Source organism: Mustela lutreola, chromosome 10 (genome assembly GCF_030435805.1).
Source record: "Mustela lutreola isolate mMusLut2 chromosome 10, mMusLut2.pri, whole genome shotgun sequence".
NCBI lineage: Eukaryota > Metazoa > Chordata > Mammalia > Carnivora > Mustelidae > Mustela > Mustela lutreola.
This window is the reverse complement of record NC_081299.1, coordinates 32,873,919-32,899,066: the sequence shown is the minus strand read 5'-3', so window position 1 is coordinate 32,899,066 and position 25,148 is coordinate 32,873,919. Positions and strand designations below refer to the sequence as shown.

At 51.9% G+C, this 25,148-nt stretch overlaps 1 protein-coding gene and 1 pseudogene across 2 annotated transcripts; both read left to right on the top strand.

Moving 5' to 3' along the window:
- Positions 1–4,987: 4,987 nt before the first annotated feature.
- Positions 4,988–9,866, top strand: CLDN19 (claudin 19). Of its 2 annotated transcripts, none has more exons than XM_059137637.1 (5): positions 4,988–5,501; positions 6,693–6,857; positions 6,968–7,052; positions 8,864–9,016; positions 9,735–9,866. In XM_059137637.1, the coding sequence occupies exons 1-5, from the start codon at positions 5,279–5,281 to the stop codon at positions 9,781–9,783; spliced, it is 675 nt and encodes a 224-aa protein (XP_058993620.1). In that variant the 5' UTR covers positions 4,988–5,278; the 3' UTR covers positions 9,784–9,866. The 2 variants fall into 2 exon arrangements, with proteins under 2 accessions (XP_058993620.1, XP_058993621.1); XM_059137638.1 differs by lacking the exon at positions 4,988–5,501 and adding an exon at positions 6,271–6,492.
- Positions 9,867–23,079: 13,213 nt separating this feature from the next.
- On the top strand, positions 23,080–23,177 carry LOC131810663 (U6 spliceosomal RNA; annotated as a pseudogene).
- The last annotated feature ends 1,971 nt before the right edge of the window (positions 23,178–25,148 follow it).

Sequence of the window (25,148 nt, the reverse complement as noted above, 5' to 3'; positions counted from 1 at the left end):
CTCAGGAGTTGGTTCAGAGAGTAGGAGTATGGCCACCTGCTGGCCCACTCTCACCGCAGCCTGCACAGCCTTGGGGCCCGCACGGAACCCCAGGTGCCTCAGACTTGTCTGTAGAACGGGGACCCCAGTGCTCACTTGGCGCCCCTTCTGGGTGGATTCAGGGTTGGAGGTGACAGGAATGCTCTGGATGGAGGGCGGGGATTATGACTAATCCCTCGCTGGAAGCCCCAGCCGGTCAGCAGTGCTCTGGCATTTCGCCCCCGTGTCGGTCCCACTCTGCTGTCCAGCCTTGGAGGCCCTGGGCCCCAAGATAACACACATCTCTGGGAGACAGATCACAAGTGAAGGTTCTGCCCCTCTGGCCACAAGCCTGTGTCCCCTTCCTGGGCTCGAGATGCTGTATGGTGCTGAGTTTGGGAGCTGCACTCCGGTCCCTCCTCTGTTCAGCTGGCCAGTGGCGGTTGACAGAGCACCAGCTCAGGGCCCGGGGCTGGGAGCACGGGAGCAGACAGAGCAAATCCCTGCCATCCCACAGGGGCTGTTTCAGTGGGGAAAACAAGTAACACACGTGTGTGTGCGTGTGTGTGTGCATGCTCGCACGTGTGTGTAAGCCTTAGAGGTGGAGAAGGAAGCCAAGCCCCGAGGGGGGCCCAGCAGCAGGAAAGCCGATGGGGCACAGAGTGGGCAAGAAGGGGGACAGCCAGGGTGGGTGGGGTCTCGAGGGCCTCATCGGTCACCGTGGGCACGTGGGCTCTGTGTCCCCGTGCCAGGAGCAGAGGAGTGACAGCCTCAGAGAAGGGCCTTTAGGGCAAGGACCAGCTGAGGAGAGGTGAGAGACGGCTGCAGTCCCCAGTGGGCGGGGAAGGCAGCGTGGAACAGGGTGCCAGCAGGAGCAGTGGTGGAATCCATTTCTGAGGTAAAGCCCACAGGAGTTGCTGATGGGTCAGGTGGTGTGAGAGAAAGGAGCATCAGGAAGGCTTCCGGCCTCAGCAGTGGGGAGAATGGAGTCACCTGTCCTCTGGCAGAGGGGCCGTGGGGGGATGGCACCGGGCATGGACGCTGGGACTCCAGTGTCACGCGTGTCGTGCTTGAGTCCCAGGAGCCCGTTAGGCCTCCAAGCAGAAATGTCAGCTACACGGACAGTCTGATGTGTGGATCGGGAGTTCAGGGGGAAGAGGAGGGGAGCCATCGTTCTGGGAGTCGTCACTGGCCGTGGATGGTGTTCAGAGCTAGGAGACTGGGGTCTGTGTGGACAGGAAGAGGCAGAAGACCGAGTCTGCTGGAGGCAAGGAGGCTGGGGACTGGGGGGCCCAATGGAGGACAGGGGCCAGCTGCAAGCAGGGGACCCAGAGTCTTGGCGGCTGATGGCAGCAGCTCATGGAGCACTGGGGAGCAAGAGGTCAGTGCTGCTGAGCCTGAACCAAGGACAACTGAGGAGCTGCTTGGGACCTGGTGACACGGAGATCCGTGAGAGCTTTGGCAAGAGATGCTCTGGAGGGGCTGCAAGGACGGAAGGTGGCTGGAGGAGAGTGAAGTGGTGATGGAGGTGTAGACGGCTCATCTCGGGAGCTCAGCCCTACGTGGGGACAGAAGGACAAGCTGGAGGGACATGCAAAGTGGAGGAGCAGCCGTTCTGAAGCTGGGAGACAGCAGCACGGGTGAGCACGTTCAAGGGCAGGATCCCATAGGCACAGTCACTCCTCTGCTAGTCACCTGCGGTCATGTCCTACTTGGTGATGCACGCACCATAGGGAGAGAGGATGCACTGATGGGAAGAGTGTAAGCTTTGCCCCTGGGCTGAGCTGGGCGAAGCTCACTTCTGCCCTTGGAGTCATGTGAGGTCGGAGTGCGTGTCCACCGCAGTAACATGGGAGATACTCCACAGAACAGAAAACCATCAGCCTGATTCTGGTCCAACAGAAGTTTCCACATCAAGGCAGATGACCTTTACTATTTCAATGTATGCTAACCACACAGAGCCAGCCCACTGTCTCCGCTTAACTCATGAAAGGCCAAAAGTTCTCAGTGCCTACAGGACTGGGGATACGTGTGTGTAAGGGGGGTGGGCTACAGGTCCAGGCAGATAGCAGGGCTCTCCACAGGGGTGCCAAAGACAGCCTGTGCCCGGGGTTGTTTGGGGAGAAGGGAGCACCCCAGCAGCCACACAGGTTACACAGACCCTGCCCCACTCCCACCCTGGGTGACACGTGTGGGATCCCCCAAATGAGGCTGGGGTCTGGAGGTGCTTGCAGTCCCGGGGAAGGAAGCAAACACCACACCAAATGCTATGAGTAGAGGGAGGTGCAGAGCATTACATCTCCGGGCACTTGGCCCTGCAGGGACACCGCTGGTGGCCTGAGGCAAGTCCCCTCCATTCCACGGGGGAGTGAGTCTGAGTTGCAAGGGGAGTAAGAGCAGCACGACCCCCTGAGCCCCCAGCATTTCAGGGGGTGCCTGCTGGATGAAAACCATCTGAATCAGACCCTCCCAATGGGCAGAGGGAGGGGCCAAGGAAACCGCTTCAGTGTGTCGCTGGAAGGGAGGCAGAAACACAGAATCCCCAAACCAGTCAATGATCAACACGTAGCAGCAGAGCCTGGCTTTCTGCCAGGCACCACCGGGCAGGAGGGGGCCGTGGGTCTCCAGCCACAGGTGGCGCTCACACCCAGGATGAGAGAGCACTGGGTCTCATTCAGGAGGGAGGCTTTTGGGAAGAGCTTTCATTAGCCAGCCTCATTTCTCCAGGCACAGGACGTTTTCCAAAAGCACTTTTGCCCATTATTTGATCCCTGTAACTCCCTCATGACCCAGACAGGGCCAGTGCCATCCCGACATCCCTATTTTATCTCAGAGAGGCTAAGGGACTTGCCCAATGTCACAAAGGTTTTTGGGGGCAGAGGTAGAGCTAAGCTTCTTGTCACATACATGAAGCCACTTGTTAGGAAGCGTGGCACCCAGGGCGGCTTCTAGTTAACTTCAGAGGCTGGGCCAGGACCCTGAGCCATCCCGCTGTCCCCGCATGCCTGGGAGTCACTGGACTGCAGGGGACCATGAGGGCGGGGGTAGGGAACTTCCCCCAGGACTGAGATCTGTGGATCTGGAAGGATTTGGAACCTTGGTGAGGGAAGGCCCTCAGGGTAGGAGAGGATATTCTGACAGAACAGACTGGAAACCTCCAATAGCAAAGAGGAGGGTTACCCAGAAGAGCTTCAGAGGAGATGTGAGCCTCATTCTGGACCACAGAGTGGCTCTGGGGCCCCAGAGCAAGGGAGGGAGGCACTGGACAGAGGGGCATGCAGGCATCCCGACATCTCTACGGCCTCAGCATCCCTAGACTTCGCTCCTGGGGGCAACTGTGTGACGTTAAGTGGCTCACTTCCCTTCTTTGGCTCTCAGCCCCCTCATTCATCAGAGTCCTCCTAAGAAAGCAGCGTGTGGCACTAGCACACTGATCTGCTGCATCCTGGGCCCACACAGGTCACCTCTTGGCCTGCCTAGTGCCAGCGGCTGCCTTGAGGACCACACAGCTCATGCGCAGAAACTGTGCTCACTGTGTCCCCAGGTGTCCTGCTCTGGGCCCTGGCCATGTCCTGTTTCCCCTAATCCCACGGTCTCCAAACTGCCTGTGGTAGAAGAGGGATCCCAACTCAGGACTGACTTCTCCACTCTTCTAGGTCCCCTTTGAATTCGGGGACCCTTGGTCCATCCCGGGAAGCCAGTCTGTGCGTCCGTGGGTCCACATGGCTCTGGCCTTCTCAGCACAGACGGGACCCAGTGTTGGCCCCATGTGTGGCACTACAGGCCACACAGTGCCCACTCCTGCCCCCCAGCTGCTGGAGCTGCAGGCCATACCAGGGGCCCACGCCCTGGGCGGGTGCACAGGGCAGCCATTGTCTGCGCGGTGCCTGGCACCCTCTCGTTTGCATAGCCATGTGAAGAATGTGAGGGAGCAGGCTGGGGACGAGTCCCTGCAGAGCACCCCCACCCCGCCCCCCTCCTGCGGGGGAAGAAGACTATGTGGGAGGTTGGGGGGTCGGCAGCCAGACCCTGCTTTCCCCAGTGCGGTCCGGGAAAGGCAGGTGGGCCGCTGGGGACAGAGGGGGCAGCCTGGGGCTGGCGGGAGTCAGAGCAGGATTGTGACATTCCCCTTGCACCCACGCCCGCTGGAGCCCAGGGGCCAAACTGAACGTGAGGGGATTGCTAATGAGCTAGAGGAGAGTTAAATATTCCCCCGCTCCAGAGGGCTGAGCTGGGATGGGAGAGAGAAGGGGGAAGCCACTGGGAGGGGCAGCCTGAACCCCAGGAATGTGCAGAGGCCACAGCTCCTGGCTCCCCGTCAGGCTGTTCTGGAGCTGGGGGGCCAGGGCCCGTTTCCTCTAGCCCCAGCAGGAGCTACTAAACCAGCCAGCAAAAGGATTAGTGGGGTTGAACAGTCTGCCTTCCCTCAGGCTGATGCCAGATGGTCAGCGCTATCTCCCACCTCCCTGGCCAGGACCCTTGCTGGCTGGCCACCAGGTCTGACCCAGCCTTGATGGGGTCCCTCTTCTGCCCCACTCAGATCTCAAACAGACCCCATAAGTGCATATTCCCTGGCCTGGCCTCCCCTGCTTTTGATACATATGGTCCCCCAGAACCTGGGACCCCTCCTCCCTAACATCCATCCCTGTCTGGCCTCAGAGTCCTCTCCAAAAAGTTCTCCCTGATGTCTAACTCTAGTCTTACCCCCTGCAAAGTAGAATTCTATTTCTGTCCTACAGTCAGAGGACTGAAAACCCCAAGGGTCAGTTCAGCCATGCAGTAGCAAAATCCATCATCTTGGGGCTGGCGCTTGGGCAGGAACTAGAACTTTCGTGGTTCCTAAAGGGGGTTCCCTAGCAGGAAGGCCCTGAGGGCAAGCAGGGTCACCCCTCCCAACCCCTCCCCTCTCTATCCCTGGGAGGTGGGGCAAGGGCACCCACCTGGACCATGGCTCCACCTCCCGCCCCCAGGGGGCTGGCAGGAGCTCAGCTGGGGACCCTGTCCTGACTTAGGCAGCTGCTGTGGGCGGGCCCCTGGCCTTTCCAGCCCCTGGGCCTCCCCCTGCATTCTAGAGCCCAGAGCCGCTGCCTTTGGCTCCGCTGCTCCTGCTGGACTAACACCTCTCCTTCTCAGCCTCTGGCCACTCACTGCTCCCCCGCCCTCCACCCAGCAGCTCCTTTCACCTGGCCATGACCCCTGTCCCCCTAGGGACCCTGGCTCAGCCCTGAGCCCTGGAACCTCCAGCCCCCTCCCCTGGGCCATGGCCAACTCAGGCCTCCAGCTCCTGGGCTACTTCCTGGCCCTGGGTGGCTGGGTGGGCATCATCGCCAGCACCGCCCTACCGCAGTGGAAGCAGTCCTCCTACGCGGGTGACGCCATCATCACGGCCGTGGGCCTCTACGAAGGGCTCTGGATGTCCTGCGCCTCCCAGAGCACTGGGCAGGTGCAGTGCAAGCTCTATGACTCCCTGCTCGCCCTGGAAGGTAGGCCTCCCTCCAGCTGGGTTGGGAAGGTGGGGTGCCGGGGAAGGGGAGGTCCAAAGCAAGCTCGCGCGCAGGCTGCCGCCTGTATGGGGCTCCATTCTCCACCCCCGGCCCCCATGTGCTTTTGAAAACCCGGGCCCGCCTGGTGCTCCGTGGAGGGCAGGTACTCCAGGCTCCAGCCACCCTGGGCCCAGATCCCAGCTCTGCCACTGTCACCTTCAAGGAGTCACCAAGCCTCTCTGTGTTCTAATGTCCTCATCTGTAGAGGGGAGCACTAAGACGTCACAGGACTGCAGAGGGTTAGACGAGATAGATGAGTGGCGGAGTGCCTGGCACTCGGGCTCCCCTCCACCCCCGCCCATGCTCTGTCTGCAGACACACTGAGACACACACCTTCACGCCAGGCTTGCCGTCTGAACAAGCATGCTTCCATTTGGGTGTGCAACACACACGCACACACATGCGTGCCTATGCCCACAGGTTCTTGGGTACATAGGTCCTTCTCCTGGGGTGTGCATTTGAACTTGACAAGTTGGCTTGCAAACAGGCCCCACTGCAGCTCTAGCCCCGGCTCTGGGCTGACCCACCCACCCTCTGCCCAGGGCGGCGCAGGCCTGAGCCTGGCAGCTATCACAAGACACCCATCCAGGCAGGTCACCTGGTCTCCTTCAGGGACCTAGCTCCCCGGAGTGGCCTGCGGCCCAGGACTGAACTGCGCACAGGTGTCCAGCTGCCGTGGGTGACTCAGAGGGCAGAGGGGAAGGTGACCAGGAGCCAGAATGGCTGATGGGGAAAATGTCTCTTTCCGAGAGCCAGCTTGGGGCTGAGATGGGCCTTAGACGCCCTCACTCCCTCCTGCTGAATCTGCAAGGCCCCATTGCTTGGGAGGCCAGGCCCCAAAGGGAGTCTCACAGCCAGGGAGCAGCAGAGGAGAGAAGTCCTCCAAGTACCCTGGCAGGGCACACAACCCCTGAAGGAACCTGCAGGGGGAGTGAGTGGCCGGGAGGCGGGGGTGGAGGGTGTAGAGGGGAAGCTCAGTCGCACAGCCTGTCCGCAGGGGCCCCTCACACCTGCCGCAGGTGGTCCTGGGAGGCGCTTCTGGCCCCTGCCCCAGCCCTTTCCCTGCCAGGCTGCTCACACCCACACGCTTCTCCTGGTGCCTGCTCAGTCCCCCTGCTCTGCTCTGCCCAGGTCACATCCAGTCAGCGCGGGCCCTGATGGTGGTGGCCGTGCTTCTGGGCTTTGTGGCCATGGTCCTCAGTGTGGTCGGCATGAAGTGCACTCGGGTTGGAGACAGCAACCCCATCGCCAAGGGCCGCATCGCCATCTCTGGGGGTGTCCTCTTCCTCCTGGCAGGTCAGTGTCCCTGGCTCCCTGTCCGCCATCTCAGTCATGGCAGGTGGCCCCGCTCTGGGTGGCCGGCCAGAGGCCAGAGCAGAGCTGAGTGCTCCCTCCTCCATCCTTAGGCCTCTGCACCTTGACAGCCGTCTCGTGGTATGCTACCCTAGTGACCCAGGAGTTCTTCAACCCCAGCACACCAGTCAATGCCAGGTGAGTGCCGGGGTGTAGCCTGGACCAGGAAAGGAGCTCGTCTCCCACTCCGCTGCCTTTGTTTAGCAGGACACCTGGGTGGGAGAAATGGGGGCGGGGTGGGTGGTGAGAAGGTCTCTGGAGTGGGGCGCCAGGCAGGGTGTGGCTGAATCCTCTGAGGGGGTGAGAGTCCTGTGGGGAACACCGCAGGAGCTCAGCAACCTGGATCTGCATTGAAATCCCAGCTCTGTGCATGCTGGTTGTGTGAAGGGCGAGTCCCTGTCCAACGGAGCTGGGACCCAAGGGCTCAGGAAGATGTTGCAGGGAGGACTCAGCACAAGGCCAGGCCCTGGACAGCACTCAGTGCACCCCTTGCTGTGACTCCTACCCAAGGCGGCAGGTGTCCTGGGCTGGGAGATGGTGATTGGACAAGTGGTCAGGGCAGATGTGGGGGGCCTTACAACTAGAGGAAGATTTGGTTCCCCATCCTGGGTGGACGGCAGCCAACAATCTGGGCTCTGGCACGCAGCACGGTGGGGCGAGAATATGACCAGGAAGGGCAAAAGGTCTGGAGCAGGGCTTGGGGCCCCAAGGCTAGCAGTGCAGAGTAGGCTCCGGGACATTTAGGAGCTAGAATGGCCAGGACTAGGAAGGCCAAGGGCAGGAGGGCGGAATAGGGGGCTCGGTGAAGAGCCTGGACCCACCAGGCTCCACCCCACCTCTCAGCTATGCCAGAGCAGAGACTGGGACGGTCTCAACCCCAGACATCCCAACAGACCTGGGGCCCTGGGCCTGAGGGAGAATGAGAAAAGACACCCAAGCTACTGCAATCAGGAGGGCTGCCTGGAGAAGGCAGAAGTGTGGCAGGGGAAGAAAAGGAGATCACAGGCATGGTGATCGCTCCCTGAGGTGGGCAGCTGTAGCCACAAAGATCTCCAACCAAGAGGCAGCTCAACTCAGAAACAGACTCCTCGCTGGCACCCCTCCCTACCCCTCCAGCACTCCCCCAAGACACCTGGTATGCAGGCCCTGTGCTGGGTCCTGGGGAAGTGGAAATCTGGTGCTGTCCACCCTCCAGGCACTCCCAGGGGAGCCAGGCTGAAGCCAGGAGCTGAAGGCCACCCAGGAGGCGTCAGCAGGAGGCACAGCCGGAGGGGTCAGGGAGAGCCCCTGGAGAGGGGGCCACTGAAGTGGGCCCTGAAGTCAGAGGAGCATAGGAGGCGCAGAAAGGGGACTCTCCAGGAGGGGGCGCCTCCAGCTAAGCATGGAGGCAGGGAGCTGGGGGCGGGGGTGGGAGGGTACCAGGCCGGGGTGGGGGGGGCGTGGCAAAGCCGTGCGGGAATAGAGGCTGAGCCCGCTCACTGCAGCACAAGGAGGGGAGCCCTAGTGCCAGGGGAAGGGCCCGGTGTGCCCCCAGAAGACAGCGAGAAGCCTGGGCTGGGCGTTCTGTGGGCTGGAGGGGCACTGAGAGGAAGATGGCAGGGATTGCCCTGCTCCTCTCCACGGGATTCGGCAGCCCTCCTGGACCACCACCTCTGGCTGGGGGGGGGGGGGGCGGGGGGGGGAAGTGAAGGGGGAGGGAGGGGCCCAAATCTGCAGCAGGAGCAGACCCACCCTGGGCCTGGGTCCCCCTGGGTGGTGGTGATGGGCTGGCTGGAGGTCGGGAGGAGCGATGGGCACGCCCCAGAACTTCTCCGGAGAGACTGAGGAGGCTTGGGAGGCCCCCAATCTCAGCTCCCCCTCCCCTACACGACCCCTGCTCCCACTTGGGGATCGCTGTGACGGGGCAGGCTCGCAGCCACCCCTGATGCTGTCCCCCCTCCGCCTTGCAGGTACGAGTTTGGATCAGCCCTGTTCGTGGGCTGGGCGTCTGCTGGCCTGGCCATGCTGGGGGGCTCCTTCCTGTGCTGCACGTGCCCGGAGCCTGAGAGGTCCAGCAGCAGCCCACAGCCTTACCGGCCGGGCCCCTCCGCTGCAGCCCGAGAGTACGTCTGAGCCCCGTCTCTGCCGGCCCCTGCGGCACCCCAGGCAGGGCCAGTAGGGGCACAGCACGCCCTGAGAGGACTCTGAGCAGCTTGTCCCCACACAAGCACCCACCCTGCGCTCTGAGACTAGACCCAGACACTCAGAGGGAGGCCGGAGGCAGGCCCCAGCCTGCAGGTGCACACGCTTGTCCCGGTTCGGGCATGGACCCATCTGCACAGCTCATGGGCACCAGCCCGTTTCCTGTCCAGGTGCCGTCGCTTTCCTCCGGAGGCTTATTTACTTCCTGCAGGGCGACACAGGTGTCTGCTCTGTGCTGGGCCCTGGGGACACAGCCACAAAGATGGCCGTTGGTGCCCCATGCCCTGGGATGGCCAGAGCCTTTCCCCTCAGCAGGCCAACAGGCTCCTCACAGCAAGCCCAGGCAGGGGCCAGTGTGCGGGGATGAACATCCCCCTCACACACCAGGAAACAGGTTTGGGGGTACAGAGAGGCTTGGCCCCACCGTTCCTGAGTTCAGGTCTCAGGCTTTTCGTGGATGCCACCCCACACGACTAGGCCAGCCTGCCCCCCGCCAGGAACGGGCCCCAAGAAGGGCCACTGTGGGCACCCGGGGCCAACTGCGCTGGTCAGTCCCTGCGTCTGGGCCTGCACCCCGCAGCCCCCGCCCCACCCCACTGCTCACCCCACTAACCAGCTCTCCTCTCTTTTGACTTTCAGACCAGTTGTTAAGTTGTCTGCCTCTGCCAAGGGCCCCCTGGGTGTGTAATGTCCGGGTTCCCACCTGACTCTGTCCCCCTGCCACACCTAGACCGTGTGTTCGGTATTTTTTGGAAAGAGAAGTGAACATCAGCCCCGAGTGTGGTGTCATTTGATGTGTCCCTAGTGTGACTACGGTGGGTCCTGGCTCGGGGAGGTCAGAGCTGGTCCCTGGGGTCTTCAGGAGTCAAGATGGGAAGACAGACCTGCAGAGTGAGTCACACCCACATCCAGGGTCAATCAGGGTTCCAGAAACTTCCCTAGCCTGGCTCTTACCTCAGAGCTGGGGTGAGGGGACCCTGGAGGAGCTCACTACATGGAGAAGGACCTTAGGACCTTCCAGCCACGAAGACTGTCCCGGACAAGGTTGCAAGCCCCCTAATGCTGCCCCTTCTTCCACATCCACCCTGCCTCCTCTCCAGTCTGCCGAGCTCTCCCTCCCTCCCTCCCTGGATCTTGAGTAGAGAGGGGTGGCCTCAGGCTGTGGCCAGAGCCCCGCCCTAGGCAGAAGACTGAGGTCCAAACTGCAGGGGCTTTCGGTCTTGAAGTACAGATACCACCTTAGTCTAGAAGAAGAAGACATCCTCAGAGAGATGGAAGGAAAATTAACCTAGATCAGCACCTCTCCTCATGCTCGCCCGCCCCATGGGTCTCTGGCCCCTGACTGCCCTGTGTCTCCCATCTGGAAGGAGCCTACCGTAACTGTCCCCACCTTCCTCAGGCCCTCCTCAGCCGGCTCTGGCTGGCTGGCTTCCTCCAACACCTGTCTTGGGACCCCGGCTCTCACCAGCTCACTGAAGCCCAAGGAGGCAGCTGGGCCTTCCCTGCCCCCTCAGCATGGCTGGAAGGAGGTGCAGTCAGATAGGATGACTGTCCCACAAGCTCCCTGGGAGGTCGGGGTTGGGTGGAGGGGAGCGAGCTGCGGAGCCACTGTGGGATTATGGGCTCCGGCCCTGGCCTGGCAGCTGCTGCGCAGCCACGGGGCGCCTCAGGGGTGTCCGTGTCCTGTGGCCGGGCCAGCCGCTGGCTCCGGGGGTGGGACCCCGCATGGGTTTCCCGGAGCCCTGCCCCTGGAGCTCTGAGTGAGGACTACAGAGGAGTCTCTGTAGGGGACAGAAGCTGTGATGCAGCGGTTCTTGCCCCTAGGTGAGCTTTCAGATCACCCGGGGAGCTGGGGCCCAGGCTCCACAGGACGGAAAGGGTCTGGGGCCGACCCCGCCCCAGCTCAGGCCCTTCCTGAAGGACTGTGATGTGTGGGCACCTCTGTGAGGCCTGCAGCTGGGGGCTGTTGGGCCGCATTTCTTGCCACTCTGCAGGGGTCTGGGAGGGAGGAAGGTAACTTCCTGAAGAGGTGAGCCGTGGAAAGAGCAGGGGAGGCCCGTCACCCTCTGCCTTTCCTGAGACCAGGCTGCTCCATGAGGTTCCCACTTTCTCCCAGTACATAGGCACCTTTTTGCCAAAACAATTTTGAGGTTGACTTCTGTCACATAGAGCCAGAAGAGCCCCACCAAATTTGCAACCGGGAAATTGAGAATCTGGGTGAGGCACCAGCTGAGCAGGCTGGTGGGGAGGGGGGGATGTGGGGCCCAGAGCCTGGACCTCTGCTGGTCCCCCAGGACCTCCCTCCTGTCCCCAGCTGGGGATTTGGCCAACCTTGCAATCTGACCACAAAGCAGTTGGCCAGGACAATGTGTATTTTCTGGACGTTCAGGGTCCACCAGAGGCTTGGGATGTGGGAACACTTGGGGATAGAATGTGCTGGCTGTCCCCCATGGGTTTCGGGGACAGACTGCAAGAGAGACGAGCTCTGTGCCAGTGGGTGGGTCTGACGGCTGCAGGAACAAGCTTCCTTCTGGTCCTTCGTGGAGGGATGCCCTTTCTGCCTCTAACCAGGGCCCAGAGAGGGGCAGAGTGAGATCACTGCCTACATACAGCCCCACACACTAACAGCATAGCAGGAGGCTGGCCGTGGGAAGATGTCCAGGGGAAAATTGGAGGAGTTCAAGGCTGGAAGAGTTTGGGAAGCCTGATCCCCCAGGCCTCTCTTGAAGCAGCCGTTTTCAAATACCTACATCAAGGTCACCTGGGCTGCCAACGTGAGGCGGGGCCAACTTCCCAGGCCTCGGGACTGCGGCCGCTTACTGTCCCAGCCTCGGGGGATAGAGGACTGGGCAGGGACCCAGGAAGGGGGTCAAAGGGCACAATCCTCAAGCTTTTGCTGATGTTTATTAACAGAGTTCTCCCAAGAATGAAACTGGCCGGCCATAAAACACAGTTTGGGAAGGAAAATACCTGCGTTCTCAGCCAGGGAGGAGAAGCGTAGAAGTAGCTGTGCATACAGGAGCTCAGCAACAGGAGGTGCTCCTCAGAGGAGTGAGCTTGGGGCTGAGGAGGCAGGGACCGGGGACCCCTCCAGTCCCTGCCTCTGAGAATATGGATTGCACTGAGTAGTACATGGTGTCCAGAAGTTGCGTTTTTGTGTTGTATGTATTATGAATTCTGTGTGATAAAGACGCTGTGGTTTGCTTGTTTTTTGTTTGTTTGTTTTTCTAATCCCTGTTAGAGGAGCACACTGAAATGATAGAAGGCTAGATTTGCTTTAAAATGCTCTAAGAGGGGTGCTGGGTGGCTCAGTGGGTTAAGCCTCTGCCTTAGGCTCAGGTCATGATCTCAGGGTCCTGGAACCGAGCCCCGCATCGAGCTCTCTGCTCAGCGGGGAGCCTGCATCCCCCTCTCCCTTTGTCTGCCTCTCTGCCTACTTGTGATCTCTCTGTCAGATAAGTAAATAAAATCTTTAAAAATAAATAAAATGTTCTAAGAACGAAATGGTCAGGGGCAGGGGAAGTTTGGTAAATGCCAGCCATATGTAGGGGTTCCCTCTGTTCTCTGCGTTTGTGTGTAGATTTGCAAATGAAAAAAAAAAAAAAAAGTTAAAAATGCCTGTAAGTTTTGCTGGCCGTGCCATGTAACCACCCCTCACTGACCACTGTCTGGGACAGAGGGCATGAGTGATCTAGAGAGTCCTGCTACTTGGAAACTTGGTAGAAACATAGCCTGTCAGCCTCCCCCACCACACCGGGTAACACAGGCTCGACATTTTAAGGAGCTCTCCGGCTGATTGGTGTACACACAGGAGTTTGGAAAATGCTGATCTAGGCTTGGGCAGGAAGAGCTGCGTGGTGCATTGTCTTCCTCCATCATTTGAATACCGGATGTAAGGAGGGCAGTTCAATGTATGATTTCGTCTAGAGTTGGCAAGATTACAGGAAGCCATGGCTACATGGGATCCGGGCAAAACTGGAAATGAAGAAAGATCATGCCCAAAGTAGTGCTTCCTGACTATCTCTCCTGCTGGGCACAGAAAAATAATATTTGGCTCAATTTATGAGTACATTACAGGCATTTTCTTGACAATGCTCTTGTTCAAAACAACTAAAAATGTCAGGGACTGGGTGAAGAATTCTTTACAGGCATCAAAGGAAAAGGCTGATACAACGCTCTGAAATCACCAAATTAACACCCGAGAAGCACTCCCTTTTGTCTATAAAGACCATACGGTGACCACAAAACTGAGTGGCCCATGGCTGCCCAGGTCGAAGCTGAGTTACATATAAGGGGATTGAACAAATAAGTAAAATATTGAAGATAAAGTTTCCACTGCCAGAGGATAGATTTACAAAGATGAAACAGGGGGGTGCCTGGGTGGCTCAGTGGGTTAAAGCCTCTGCCTTCGGCTCAGGTCATGATCCCAGGGTCCTGGGATCGAGCCCCGAATCAGGCTCTCTGCTCAGCAGGGAGCCTGCTTCCTCCTTATCTCTCTCTGCCTGCCTCTCAGCCTACTTGTGATCTCTGTCTGTCAAATAAATAAATAAATAAATCTAAAAAAAAAAAAAAAAAAGGATGAAACAGGGAAGATTCAAATAAATCCTGGGATATTGGATTGGAATTGGATGTATGTGGATGAACACCTGGCTTTTAATATATTTAAATGAATATTGAAATAGCTCTAGTTGTGTATGTGTATACATAGGTGTGTGATATACACACGTCCATACATCTAGGAGTTCTGCCTCTTAGAAAAGCCTAGAAGCAATGATAACCCAGTGGCGAGACCCTACCTTGATTTCTGAATACCATTCTCCATTAACAGGTACCAGGGCTCCATGGAGAAATGGCTGATCTGAAGGCTGAAAAGGGAAATAATAAGCCAGGAGCATCTTGATGTTCCAGAAAATAAGAAAGTGGTCAAGGAATAATGGAGACACAGTTAAAGGATACAGAAACCAGATTAAAGAGATTCCTACTCACTTTACTGGGACAATTTGATATCAAAATAAATAGCCATGGATTCTAACTCAATGAATAAAATAAGAATCTGTTAGTTCATACTGATACAAATAATTAAATAAATGGGGGAGAAAAAAAGTTCTACAGTAAAATGGCAACTAATATAATTTATTAGCTAGTAAGTATAAAATATTTAACTTGACTGTAGTGAAACACCGCAGACATATCTTAATCAAGTGACAAGAGTTAACACCACCAGCAATGGGGCAAGTCAAAATTGTGTCCCTTGACATAATACACTGAGAGGAACACAGCATCATTTCTGTGACACTCCTGCTAAACGTGTACAAACCGAATGACTTATGACGAGACAAAAAAGTCCAAATGGAGATTATTCTACAAAGTAACTGCCTGCACTCTTCAAAACTGTCCATGTTATGAAAGGCAAGAAAAGACTGACAAGACTGAAGAGATATTAGAGCTAAATGACACGAGTGATCCTGGATTGGATCCTGGACCTGTAAAAGACGTTCTTGTGACATCTGGTGACAACTCAATAGTCTGTGGTTTCTATGGGTAGTACTGTTTCAAAGTTAATTCCCTGAATTTGATAGTTTCCGTGTAGTCTTGTAGGACAGTGTCCTTGTATTTTATTTTATAAGATTTTATTTATTTATTTGAGAGAGAGAGAGAGCATGAGAGGAGAGAAGTCAGCAGGAGAAGCAGGAGAAGCCGAGCAGAGAGCCCGATGTGGGACTCGATCCCAGGACCCTGGGATCATGACCTGAGCCAAAGGCAGACACTAATGAGTGAGATACCCAGGTGCCCATGACCATTTTTCCTGCTGTGAAATCAAATGTCAGCTTTAATGTCATTCCTTTCAAAGTAATCCTTTCCCCCTAACTCCTCTCTTGTCTTCTAAAAATTGTGGTACCATTATCGATGTGTTTAAATGTGAATTTTTTATGTAAGTTTTTCAGCTTCTTGACTCTTTCTTTTGGTGTCTTCTTCCTTCTAATCAGTTCTGGGTTAAGTCTCAGACATTCTCTCTCCAATCCTCTTTTCCTTCTTCTGTGCCTCCAATTATAGTCTGCTTGATTTTCTTACAATAGTCTCTTAGCTTTTCTTTTGTTTTCCAATTTTTAAATTCTTGGTACTTCATAATAAGTAGTTTCCTTCCTCTACCTCCCAGTTAACTAATTTTATCTTCGGTTGTGTTTAATCAGCTTCCAAATACACCCATTGATTTCTTTGAGGTATTCTATTTTTCTGTTCTCAGATTCCCACCAGGTTGATTTAAAAAAATCTGCTGGGTTCATTACAGTTTCTGGTTCCCTTCTCTATTAGTTTGCTAGGACTGCCACAACAAAGTACCACAGACTGGGTTGCTGAAACAACAGAAATTTACTTCCTCACATCCCTAAAGGCTACAAGTCCAAGATCTGGGTGTCAGCAGAGTTAGTTTTATTCTGAGGCTTCTCTTCTGAGTTTATAGGAGGCTGTCTTCTTGTGGTGAGGTCCCTCAGCTGTGTGTCTGTCCATGTCCTAACTTTCTCTTTTTATAAGGACACCAGTCATATTGGAATAAGACCTCCTACAGTGACCTCATGTCATCTTAATCACCTCTTTAAATACCCTATGTACAAATAGTCGCATTCTGAGGGAGTGGAGGTTGGAGTTCAAAATATGAATTCGGGTGGGAGAGTGACACAATTCGGCTCATAACACCTAGAATTTTCAAGTTCTTGAAAATTCAGGATAATTAGCATAAATGTATAAATTGCATAAATGTAACTGCAAACATAATTGCTTCACATTCTGTGTCTATTATCTTTGATATCTGGGGTTTCTGTGGGTCCTTTTTATCTGTTTCAACCTTGTTCCTCGTGGTTCCTTGTCTCCTTGTAAGTCTAGTTATCTCTGAATATGTGTCTGATATGGCTTCTGTAAAATATGTGTCATAATCATGTAAGGCCAAGGGTTACTTGCTTTAGCCTGTGCCTGGGGTCCCTAGCTATTCTCAATCACCTTTATCTAAGTTCAGGACTTGAGGTTTCTGGCTCCCCATGTGACTCCAAGTCAGGCTGCAATCTGTGTGAGGGTTGGGTGTTAGTTACCACGGCACAACCATTCTGGGTCCCCAAGCCTAACAGAGTTTACAAGGGCACCCACAATTGCTGGGGCTGGACTTTACAAGTTTTTCCCTCCAGCCCTGTACAACTGCTTCTTCCAGGTCGACAAACACTTTCACATCAGCGCTCAGCACATCGTGTCAGAGGCAAGTACTTACTCACCTCTTCCAGATTTGCAAACATATCCAGGGAAGAAGTAACCCTTGAGCATCAGATTCAATTTTCTACATTATTCTCCTCTTCCTGGACCCAGCCTGGGACCCCTCAGTGTTTTGTTAATTTTAGAAAGATCCTAGAAAATATTTTGTCTAATGTTCTTAGCTGTTTTCAGTAGAAGAGTTGGACCAATATTACCCCCAAGTGGAAATCAAGAGTCATCTTTCCAAAGGTTATCATATAATTTGAGAGAATGTTTAAACCTTCTGATTTAAAGTAGAACATTTTTATTTCTTCTTCTGTATAAGTGACTGCTCAGGACCAATTCTAATTAACAAAAGAATTATTAGATGTTAAAATATTTACCAGAATTGGTGTAAAATTATATCACCGCATTTTTTAAAAGTTTCAACATTTTCAAATATTTATCTTTTTTATTTGAGTAATCTCTACACCCAGTGTGGGGCTCAGACTCACAACCCCAAGATCAAGAGTCACATGACCTTGCCAGACACAAGCCAGACAGGAGCCCCTGAAAGTTTTTCATTAGTTAATTTTTGAAAAAGATTTTTTTTATTATTTGAGAGAAAGCGCAAGCATGGGAAGCAGCAGAGGAAGAGGGAGAAGCAGGCTGTCCGTTGGGCAGGGAGCCTAACTCGGGGCTCCATCCCAGGACCCTGAGATTTCAACCCAATCTGAAGGCAGATGTTTAACTAACTGAGCCACCCAGGTGCCCTGAAGTTTTTAATTTAAATATGCTTTCCAAAAATTATCTAATGAGCACATGAACCTTGTTATTTGACGTTTTTACAAAAATGGAAAAGACGATATAAGATGACAAAGCCTCATGAAATGGCCTTTAAATATCAGTTGTTTCCACTAGTTTTTCTTCTTTGGACAGGCCATCTAACTTCACCTTCTATAAAACTGACAATCACTGCAAGACCCTAAAATGTTTTATTTTCAATGTTCTCTTTCTTTCTTACATCTTTATTCAACGTCCTTCCCATCATTTTCCCCCCCAACTTTTAAAAAAGATTGTATTTATTTGATAGAGAAAGAGAGAGAGATCACAGGCAGAGAGGCAGAGAGGCAGGCAGAGAGAGAGGGGGAAGCAGGCTCCCCGCCAAGCAGAGAGCCCGACGCAGAGTTCGATCCCAGGACCCTGAAATCATGACCTGAGCTGAAGGCAGAGGCCCTAACCCACAGAGCCACCCAGGCGCCCCCTCCAATTTTTTTTTTTTTAAGTGTTATTTATTTATTTGTCAGAGAGAGTGAGCACAGGCAGACAGAGTGGCAGGCAGAGGCAGAGGGAGAAGCAGGCTCCCCACTGAGCAAGGAGCCCAATGTGGGACTCGATCCAAGGACACCGGGATCATGACCTGAGCTGAAGGCAGACACCCAACCAACTGAGCCACCCAGGCGTCCCCCCAATTTTTTTAATGTGATAAAATACATATAAAATTTACCACCTTAACCACTTTAAAGCACACAGTTCCGTGACATTAAGTACATTAATATTGCTATGCAACCGTTCAGTGTCAGTCATCTCCAGAATTCTCTCCTTACAAAACTGAAACTCTTTATCTCTATAATTCCCCACTTCTGCCAGTCTCTTCTCTGTGCCTGGTTAGACTAATCTCAGTACCTCACATTAGTGGAATCATACAGAATTTATTTTTGTGACACAGGAGGTTGGGAGATCTGGCCACCAGGAGGGGCTGCTATTTTGAACCGTGGTCAGGGAAGGCCTTTCTAGTTAAAGCCCTGAAAGAACTGAAAGAGAAAGCCATTTGGTTAACAGGGGAAACTGTCTTCCCATCAAAAGGCAGCTTATGAGGTTGGAGTAAACCAGGGGTAGCGCAGAGCAAATGGGAGACAGATGGGGGTTCTCAGTGAAGCTTCCCAAAGGATGCTGGCTTCTGCCCCAGTGAGACTGGAAGCCTCTGGAGGCTTCTGCTCAAGTGACCCCAGCCCTTATATTGAAAACTGACCGCGGAGAGGTGGAGGTTACAAAGGAAGGTAGCAGGAGGTTCATCTGGGAGACTGATAATCCAGATGCGGAGGCCTAGACCCATGTTGGGGGAGGTGCTGAGAAGTGGTCAGGTTCTGACCACAAACAAAATTGGCAGACTCATTGGATGTGGAGTGTGAGGAAGAAAAGATAAAGTCAGGATGGACACTGAGGGTTTTGGCAGGGCCCTAGAGGGCTGGGCCGCCTGTTACTGGGATGGAACGCTGTGAGGGCGTAAGCCCTTCAACTGCTGCTGCGGCAGCCTGGGGCCCACCCCTCCGTTTCCACCGCAGCTCTCCCTAGCCTCCTGGCCAAGCCCAGTGGACACTTTTCCACCTTCACCTCCTTGGACCTCTTGGTTCTGATGCCAAACGAATCATTTGCTATTTTGTGCTCTAGGATTCTGTGATGTCCTCCCTTTCTGACTTCTCACATCTCTTTCTGGCCATCACTTTTACATCCTTGGTCTTGTTCCCAAAGTTTGGGCCTCTACCCTCAGGCATCACAGATGCTCCTTGAGTGATGGGGTTTCATCCAGGAAATGGATGCTTTCAAAAGCCACCTGAGTGTCAAGCATTCTCCTCAGCCTACAGCTCATTCTTTAGTTCCAAATCTGCTTCCCAGACTCCCCTCAAACACCATGTATTTAGAACCCCAAAGGCCCCTCCCCTTTGTGCATCCTCTACCCCAGCAGATGGCACCATCAGCATTGGTGTTCTGCAGTCATGCTGGACTTTCTCCTCCTTCTCATCCCCACACTCAGTGAGTCACCTAGATCTATCAGCTCCCTTCCTGAAAACTTCTCCAATTTGAACTTTCCCACTGCCAGATGTAGGATACAGGTTTCATACAGGTTTGACTTGGTCTCTGCAACAATGTCCACACTGATCACTTTTCTGGTCAAACTTTATTTTTCCCCTCTAGAGTATTATTTCTGAAATGAAAATCATTTTACTTAAAGATAATCCAGGCCCCCTATCAGCTTCTTGGCCCAGAGGAATGAAAACACAGGAGGGCTGGAGAGCTCACTGCCCTAGGAGAGGTGCTAAACCATCACTCCAGATGTGACTGTGGTATGAGTGAACAGTCCACTCACTTGTATTATTTGTAGCCTTTACAAACCAGCAGCCGGGTTGAAGGTCCATGAACAAGGCCCCCTCTACCACTCAGCACCAGAGTTCCTAATTTGACTGCTCTTTCCAGAGGCACAAGTCAGAGGCACAAGTCAACATAACCCTTCCACTGACAGCAGCTCAGTACTAAGCCTGTCCTGTGTGACACTTTCTGGATGAACTGTCTCTGCCAGATGTTCAAGCTCCCCCCACCCTGGGCAGCAGTTAAGCTCCCTCCAACTCCAAATCTGACCCATGTTTGCTTCCTCCCTGAACCTTCCACTGTGCCATCTGGATCGGTCCCCAGCATCCTCTGGGGCCACTTCTTCAACATTTGCATTGACTTTCTTGCTCCAACTCTAGGCAGACTTACCCCCAGGACAGACTGCTCTGGGAGCCCTTTCAGGGCCTTTTTTCCTTCCCCTAAACCTGAAGCAGCAGGGTTCCTGGTGGCAGGCTAAGATTCCTCTAGGTCACGCCACTGCCACTGCCACTCCTAAACCATGGTCTTCCTTTGTAGGCCCTCAAAAGCTCAGCCTTCTTTGAAGTCCATGCTTTTAGACCAAATCCATTAACCAGCAGCATTTCTTTTTCTTTTTACTAACATATAGCGTATTACTAGCCCCAGGGTTACAGATCTGTGAATCATCAGGCTTACACACTTCACAGCAGTCACCATAGCACACACCCTCCCCAATGTCCATAACCCAACCACCCTCTCCCTACCCCACTCCTGAAGCCCTGTTTGTTTTGTGAGATTACGAGTCTCTTATGGCTTGTCTCCCTGATCCCATCATTTCATTTTTTCCTTCTCTACCCTCTACCCCCCACTTTGCCTCTAAAATTCCTCGTATCAGAGAGATCATGCAATTGTCTTTCTCTGACTTAATTCTCTCAGCATAATACTCTCTAGTTCCATGCACACCATTGCAAATGGCAAGATTTCACTTCTTTTGATGGCTGCATAGTATTCCATTTTTTGGTGTGTGTGTGTGCACGTGTACATACACACTTCTTTATCCATTCATCTGTTGATAGACATTTACATTCTTTCCATAGTTTGGCTATTGTGAACATTGTTGCTATAAACATTCAGATGTATTTGCCTCTTCAGATCACTACATTTGTATCTTTAGATGGATAAGTACCCAGTAGTGCAATTGCTGGGTCATAAGGTAGCTCTATTTGCAACTTTTTTAGGGAACTCCATACTGTTTTCTAGAGTGGCTGCACCAGCTTGCATTCCCACCAACAGTGTAGGAGGGTTCCCCTTTCTCTGCATCCTTGCCAACATCTACCATTTCCTGACTTGTTAATTTTAGCCATTCAGGCTGGTGTGAGGTGGTATCTCATTGTGGTTTTGATTTGTATTTCCCTGAGGCTGAGTGATGTTGAGCACTCTTTCATGTGTCTGTTGGCCATCTGGATGTCTTCTTTGCAGAAATGTCTGTTCACGTCCTCTGCCCATTTCTTGATTGGATTATTTGTTCTTTGGGTGCTGAGTTTGCTAAGTCCTTTACAGATTTTGGATACTAGTCCTTTATCTGATGTCATTTGCAAATTATCTTCTCCCATTCTGTCATCTTTTGGTTTTGTTGACTGTTTCCTTTACCAGCAGCATTTAAGATTTTTAACTCCAGAATCACCAGCACCATTACTTTACGCTTACCATCACTTGCAGCAATTTCAAAACCCACAGAAATCCACTGAACAGCACTGGTTGATTTTTGACATTTTCACTTCTAGTAATGTTTTCTTCCTCCTCCCACCTTGACTCACAGGACCATCACCTAAAAACTTTGCCATTACCAGTCACTGCACATCTCAAGGTTGAGCATGTCTTCCTCTTAAATAAATACTTCTACTCCAAGTCAAGGTGGAACATACCAACTCCACTCAGCAGACAATGTTATGCTCTTACTAGTTACGGCTAATCAGGATCCATCCCTAGGTAGGGACGGGGGCAGTGGATGCTGGGAACATTACTGTCAACTGTAATTTTGCTCCCACTTCTAATACCTTTGCACTTTTCTCCTATTGAATTCAGCTGCCAAATTCTCTACTTCCTGGCAATTCTATTTCCCTGGAATATTTTCTTTCCCATTCTCCAAGATAACTATTTTACATTTTCTTCTTTCGGAGTCTTAAGTAATCTCTATACTCAACATGGGGCTCAAACTCACAACCTGAGATCGAGTCGCACACTCCACCAACTGGGCCAGGTGGACGCTCCTACATTTTTCTTTCATCAAACTTCTAACATCTTTCCTCCCTTTTCTAAGACCCATTAAAAACAAGACAAAAAAACAAAACCCAAAACTTCTCAAATTTTTATTGAACTTAATTTGAAGACAAATTGATTAGCCTCAATATCCATTAACATGGAAACCCTCATTTTCTTTGAATATCAAGAGTTTTGCTTCTGCTCAGATTTTGAACATGGTATAAAGATTTTTACCATTAAATGGGGCACCTGGGTGGCTCAGTAGGTTAAGTGTCTGCTCTCAGGGTCTTGAGATTAAGTCCCATGTTAGGCTCTGTGGGAAGTCTGCTTGTCCCTCTCCCTCCCCACTGCTCATGCTCTCTCTCAAAGCTTAAAAACAAAACAAAACAAAAAAACAACTTTATTAAGTAATCTCTACACCTAGCCTGGGACTCAAAGTCACAGCCCTGAGATCAAGAGTTTCATGTATGGTTCTAAATACATTTCCCTGATACTACTATGAAGCAAAACTTTTTAAATTATATACAAGTAAGTTTTAGCCATTTACTAACACATTCTCCATTCTTAAACCGACAGCAAGTTTTTTGTTACCAGTATCATCCGTGCTGCCTGTCACGGTTTCCTTTCCAATCTTCACACGTTTCCATCTCCATGTACTACCTAGGCCCTTTAAGTACAATATTTTTAACAGAAACCATGACAAGCATCGTCACCTCATTCCTCATTTTGATTAAAACAGAGCATACCACAGGCCTGACCTAGGATACCTCATTTCTTACCACTCTTCCTACACTTACTCTGCTGCAGCCACATATTCTTACAAAGGGATGAGATGTATGTAATTGTTAAGGCTAGAGCACCGGGCTCAAAGCTAAGTGTCAAATACTAAGGCAGTTATCAGATGAGGAAACCATTGCCTCTGCTTTGGCAAAACAATGCATCCACTCTCCCATATGGCCAAGTGCTAACTTCTCCCAGGTCTCATGCTTGCACCATGTGACTGCCAGGCCAGGTTCTCATCTGCACCCTGGCTGTAGAGAGAATGCATTCTCTGGGTTGGCTAAGAGACTTAGGCTACCTAATCCTTATACATGGTGAAGACATCCATCAACTGCTGGCCAACACAAGACACATGAAAAAGTACATAGGTAGTTTTGTTTGCAACACTAGCATCAAGACTGTTATCACAAGAAACTTTCTTCCTTGCTGTGGTTTTCAAAATCACATTTTGACATTACAGGTCTCTCCTGCTGTCTGAAAGCACTCCATTCCTATGGAACCCTCTGTAAGCTAAATAGTGTCAAGTGAAGAATCAATTACCACTAACTTATATGGAAAAACTTGTGTTCTCAAAAACAAATTATCTCTTAGATTTTGCTAATACTTTGGGATGTATTTTACTAAAATTGGAGTAAGAGAATATCAGCGGGGCCCCTGCCCAAGGATGACATACAAATTCATGAGATGTTCTGTATTTTTTACTTACTGAAAGGATTAAAAAATGCTGATTTGGAGGGGGCACATGCACCCTAGTGTTTATACAAGCACTATCAACAAATTATGCAAAGATCCCAAATGTCCAGGTGTACCTGGGTGGCTCAGTGGGTTAAGCCTCTGCCTTTGGCTCAGGTCATGATCTCAGGGTCCTGGGATCGAGCCCTGCATTAGGCTCTCTGCTCAGCAGGGAGCCTGCTCCCCCACAAAACCCAGCCTACTTGTGATCTCTGTCAAATAAATAAAATCTCAAGAAAAAAGCCCAAATGTCCAGATGAATGGATAAAGATGTGGTATGTATACACACACACACACACACACACACACACACACACATAAATTGGGAGTATTACTTGGCCATTAAAAAGGAAAGAAACCTTGCTATTTGCAACGTGGATGGAAATAGTGTACTACACTAAGTAAAAAAGACATCAGAGAAAAGACAAATACACGATTTCCTGCAAAACACATGAATGTAGGGGAAGGGAAAGAATAGATAAACAGAGGGAGGCAAACCACCATGAAGAGATTCTTAAATATAGAGAATAGAGGATTACTGGAGGGAGGTGGACTAAATGGGTGATAGACATTAAGGAGGGGAACTTGTCAGGTGCCTAGATAGCTCAGTGGGGAGCCTGCTTCTCTCTCTCTGCCTGCCTCTCTGCCTACTTGTGATCTGTCAAATAAATTAAAAAAAAAAAGAAAGAAAATAAAATAAAATAGGGGAACTTGTTGGGATGAGCACTGGGTATTTTATGTAATGCCATTTAGAGTGGCATTTAGAATGTCATTCAGGTAATGAATGTAATGAATCACTGGATTCTACTCCTGAAACCAATACCATACTATATGTTAACTTGAATTTAAAGAGCACAGATGCTGGGGTGCCTGGGTGGCTCAGTGGGTTAAAGCCTCTGCCTTCGGCGCAGGTCATGGTCCTGGAATCGAGTCTGCATCGGGCTCCCTCTCAGCGGGGAGCCTGCTTCCTCCTCTCTCTGCCTGCCTGTGATCTCTGTCAAATACATTAAAAACTGCAGCCAAACCAACAACAAATGCTATTTTCATAAAAGAAATTGTCAGATTTCTTGGTTAGCAAAAACAATAATTTAAATCTTCCCTTAAAAGAAAAGTGCTAAGGTATAATGCAGAATTTTGAAAAGTGGTGAATACCTGTTATTGGATATTTAACCAGTATTTTTTTTGTTTTAAAGATTTTATTTATCCATTTGACAGACAGAGATCACAAGTAGGCAGAGAGGCAGGCAGAGAGAGAGAGAGAGAGAGAGAGAGAAGGAAGCAGGCTTCCTGCTAAGCAGAGAGCCCAATGTGGGGCTCGATCCCAGGACTGTGGGGTTATGACCTGAGCTGAAGGCAGAGTCTTTAACCCACTGAGCCACCCAGGTGCCCCTAACCAATATTGTTTTAGTCATTTCCATGATACATATCCTAGGGATGCAATTATAAAAAAGTATACTTTACATACCATCAACAGTATCCAAATTTGTTCCATTGTACTCTTGTCAGCATGGAGCATCTTAAAAAAAGGCTCCAAGTTTAGGAGGAGTTTGAAAGACACTAGCCTACTTAAATAGTATGTTCCCACCTTATTTAACAGTCCCCTAGAATTAAAGGTACCAGGGCAATACAACCTTGGTTCTGAAATGTGAGCAAGTTCTGGAAAGGGGCACCACCACCTGGACTTACACATAACTGCAGGACTCCTGGAAGTGACACTCTAAATCCCCAGCACCTTTTCTCTCTGGGCCCAAAACACTGGTCAGGATGATCCCAAATGAACATCTAGCGAGACACTGTACAAGAATAATCAGAACAGGTTTAGGTTAGAAGGGAGTTGAGACCACAGAATTATTTTCACCAACCTCCATACTCTTTAGTAAATCTTCCTACAGGCATTACATTTGTTGTTACCATCTCGGATCAGCCACACACAGGAGT

Coding starts and splice junctions, on each gene's coding strand:
- CLDN19 (XM_059137637.1), top strand. CDS start 5,279: ATGGCCAACTCAGGCCTCCAGCTCCTGGGCTACTTCCTGGCCCTGGGT. Junction 6,858..6,967: donor TGTCCTCTTCCTCCTGGCAG/GTCAGTGTCCCT, acceptor CTCCATCCTTAG/GCCTCTGCACCTTGACAGCC. Junction 9,017..9,734: donor CCCTCCGCTGCAGCCCGAGA/GTACGTCTGAGC, acceptor TTTGACTTTCAG/ACCAGTTGTTAAGTTGTCTG.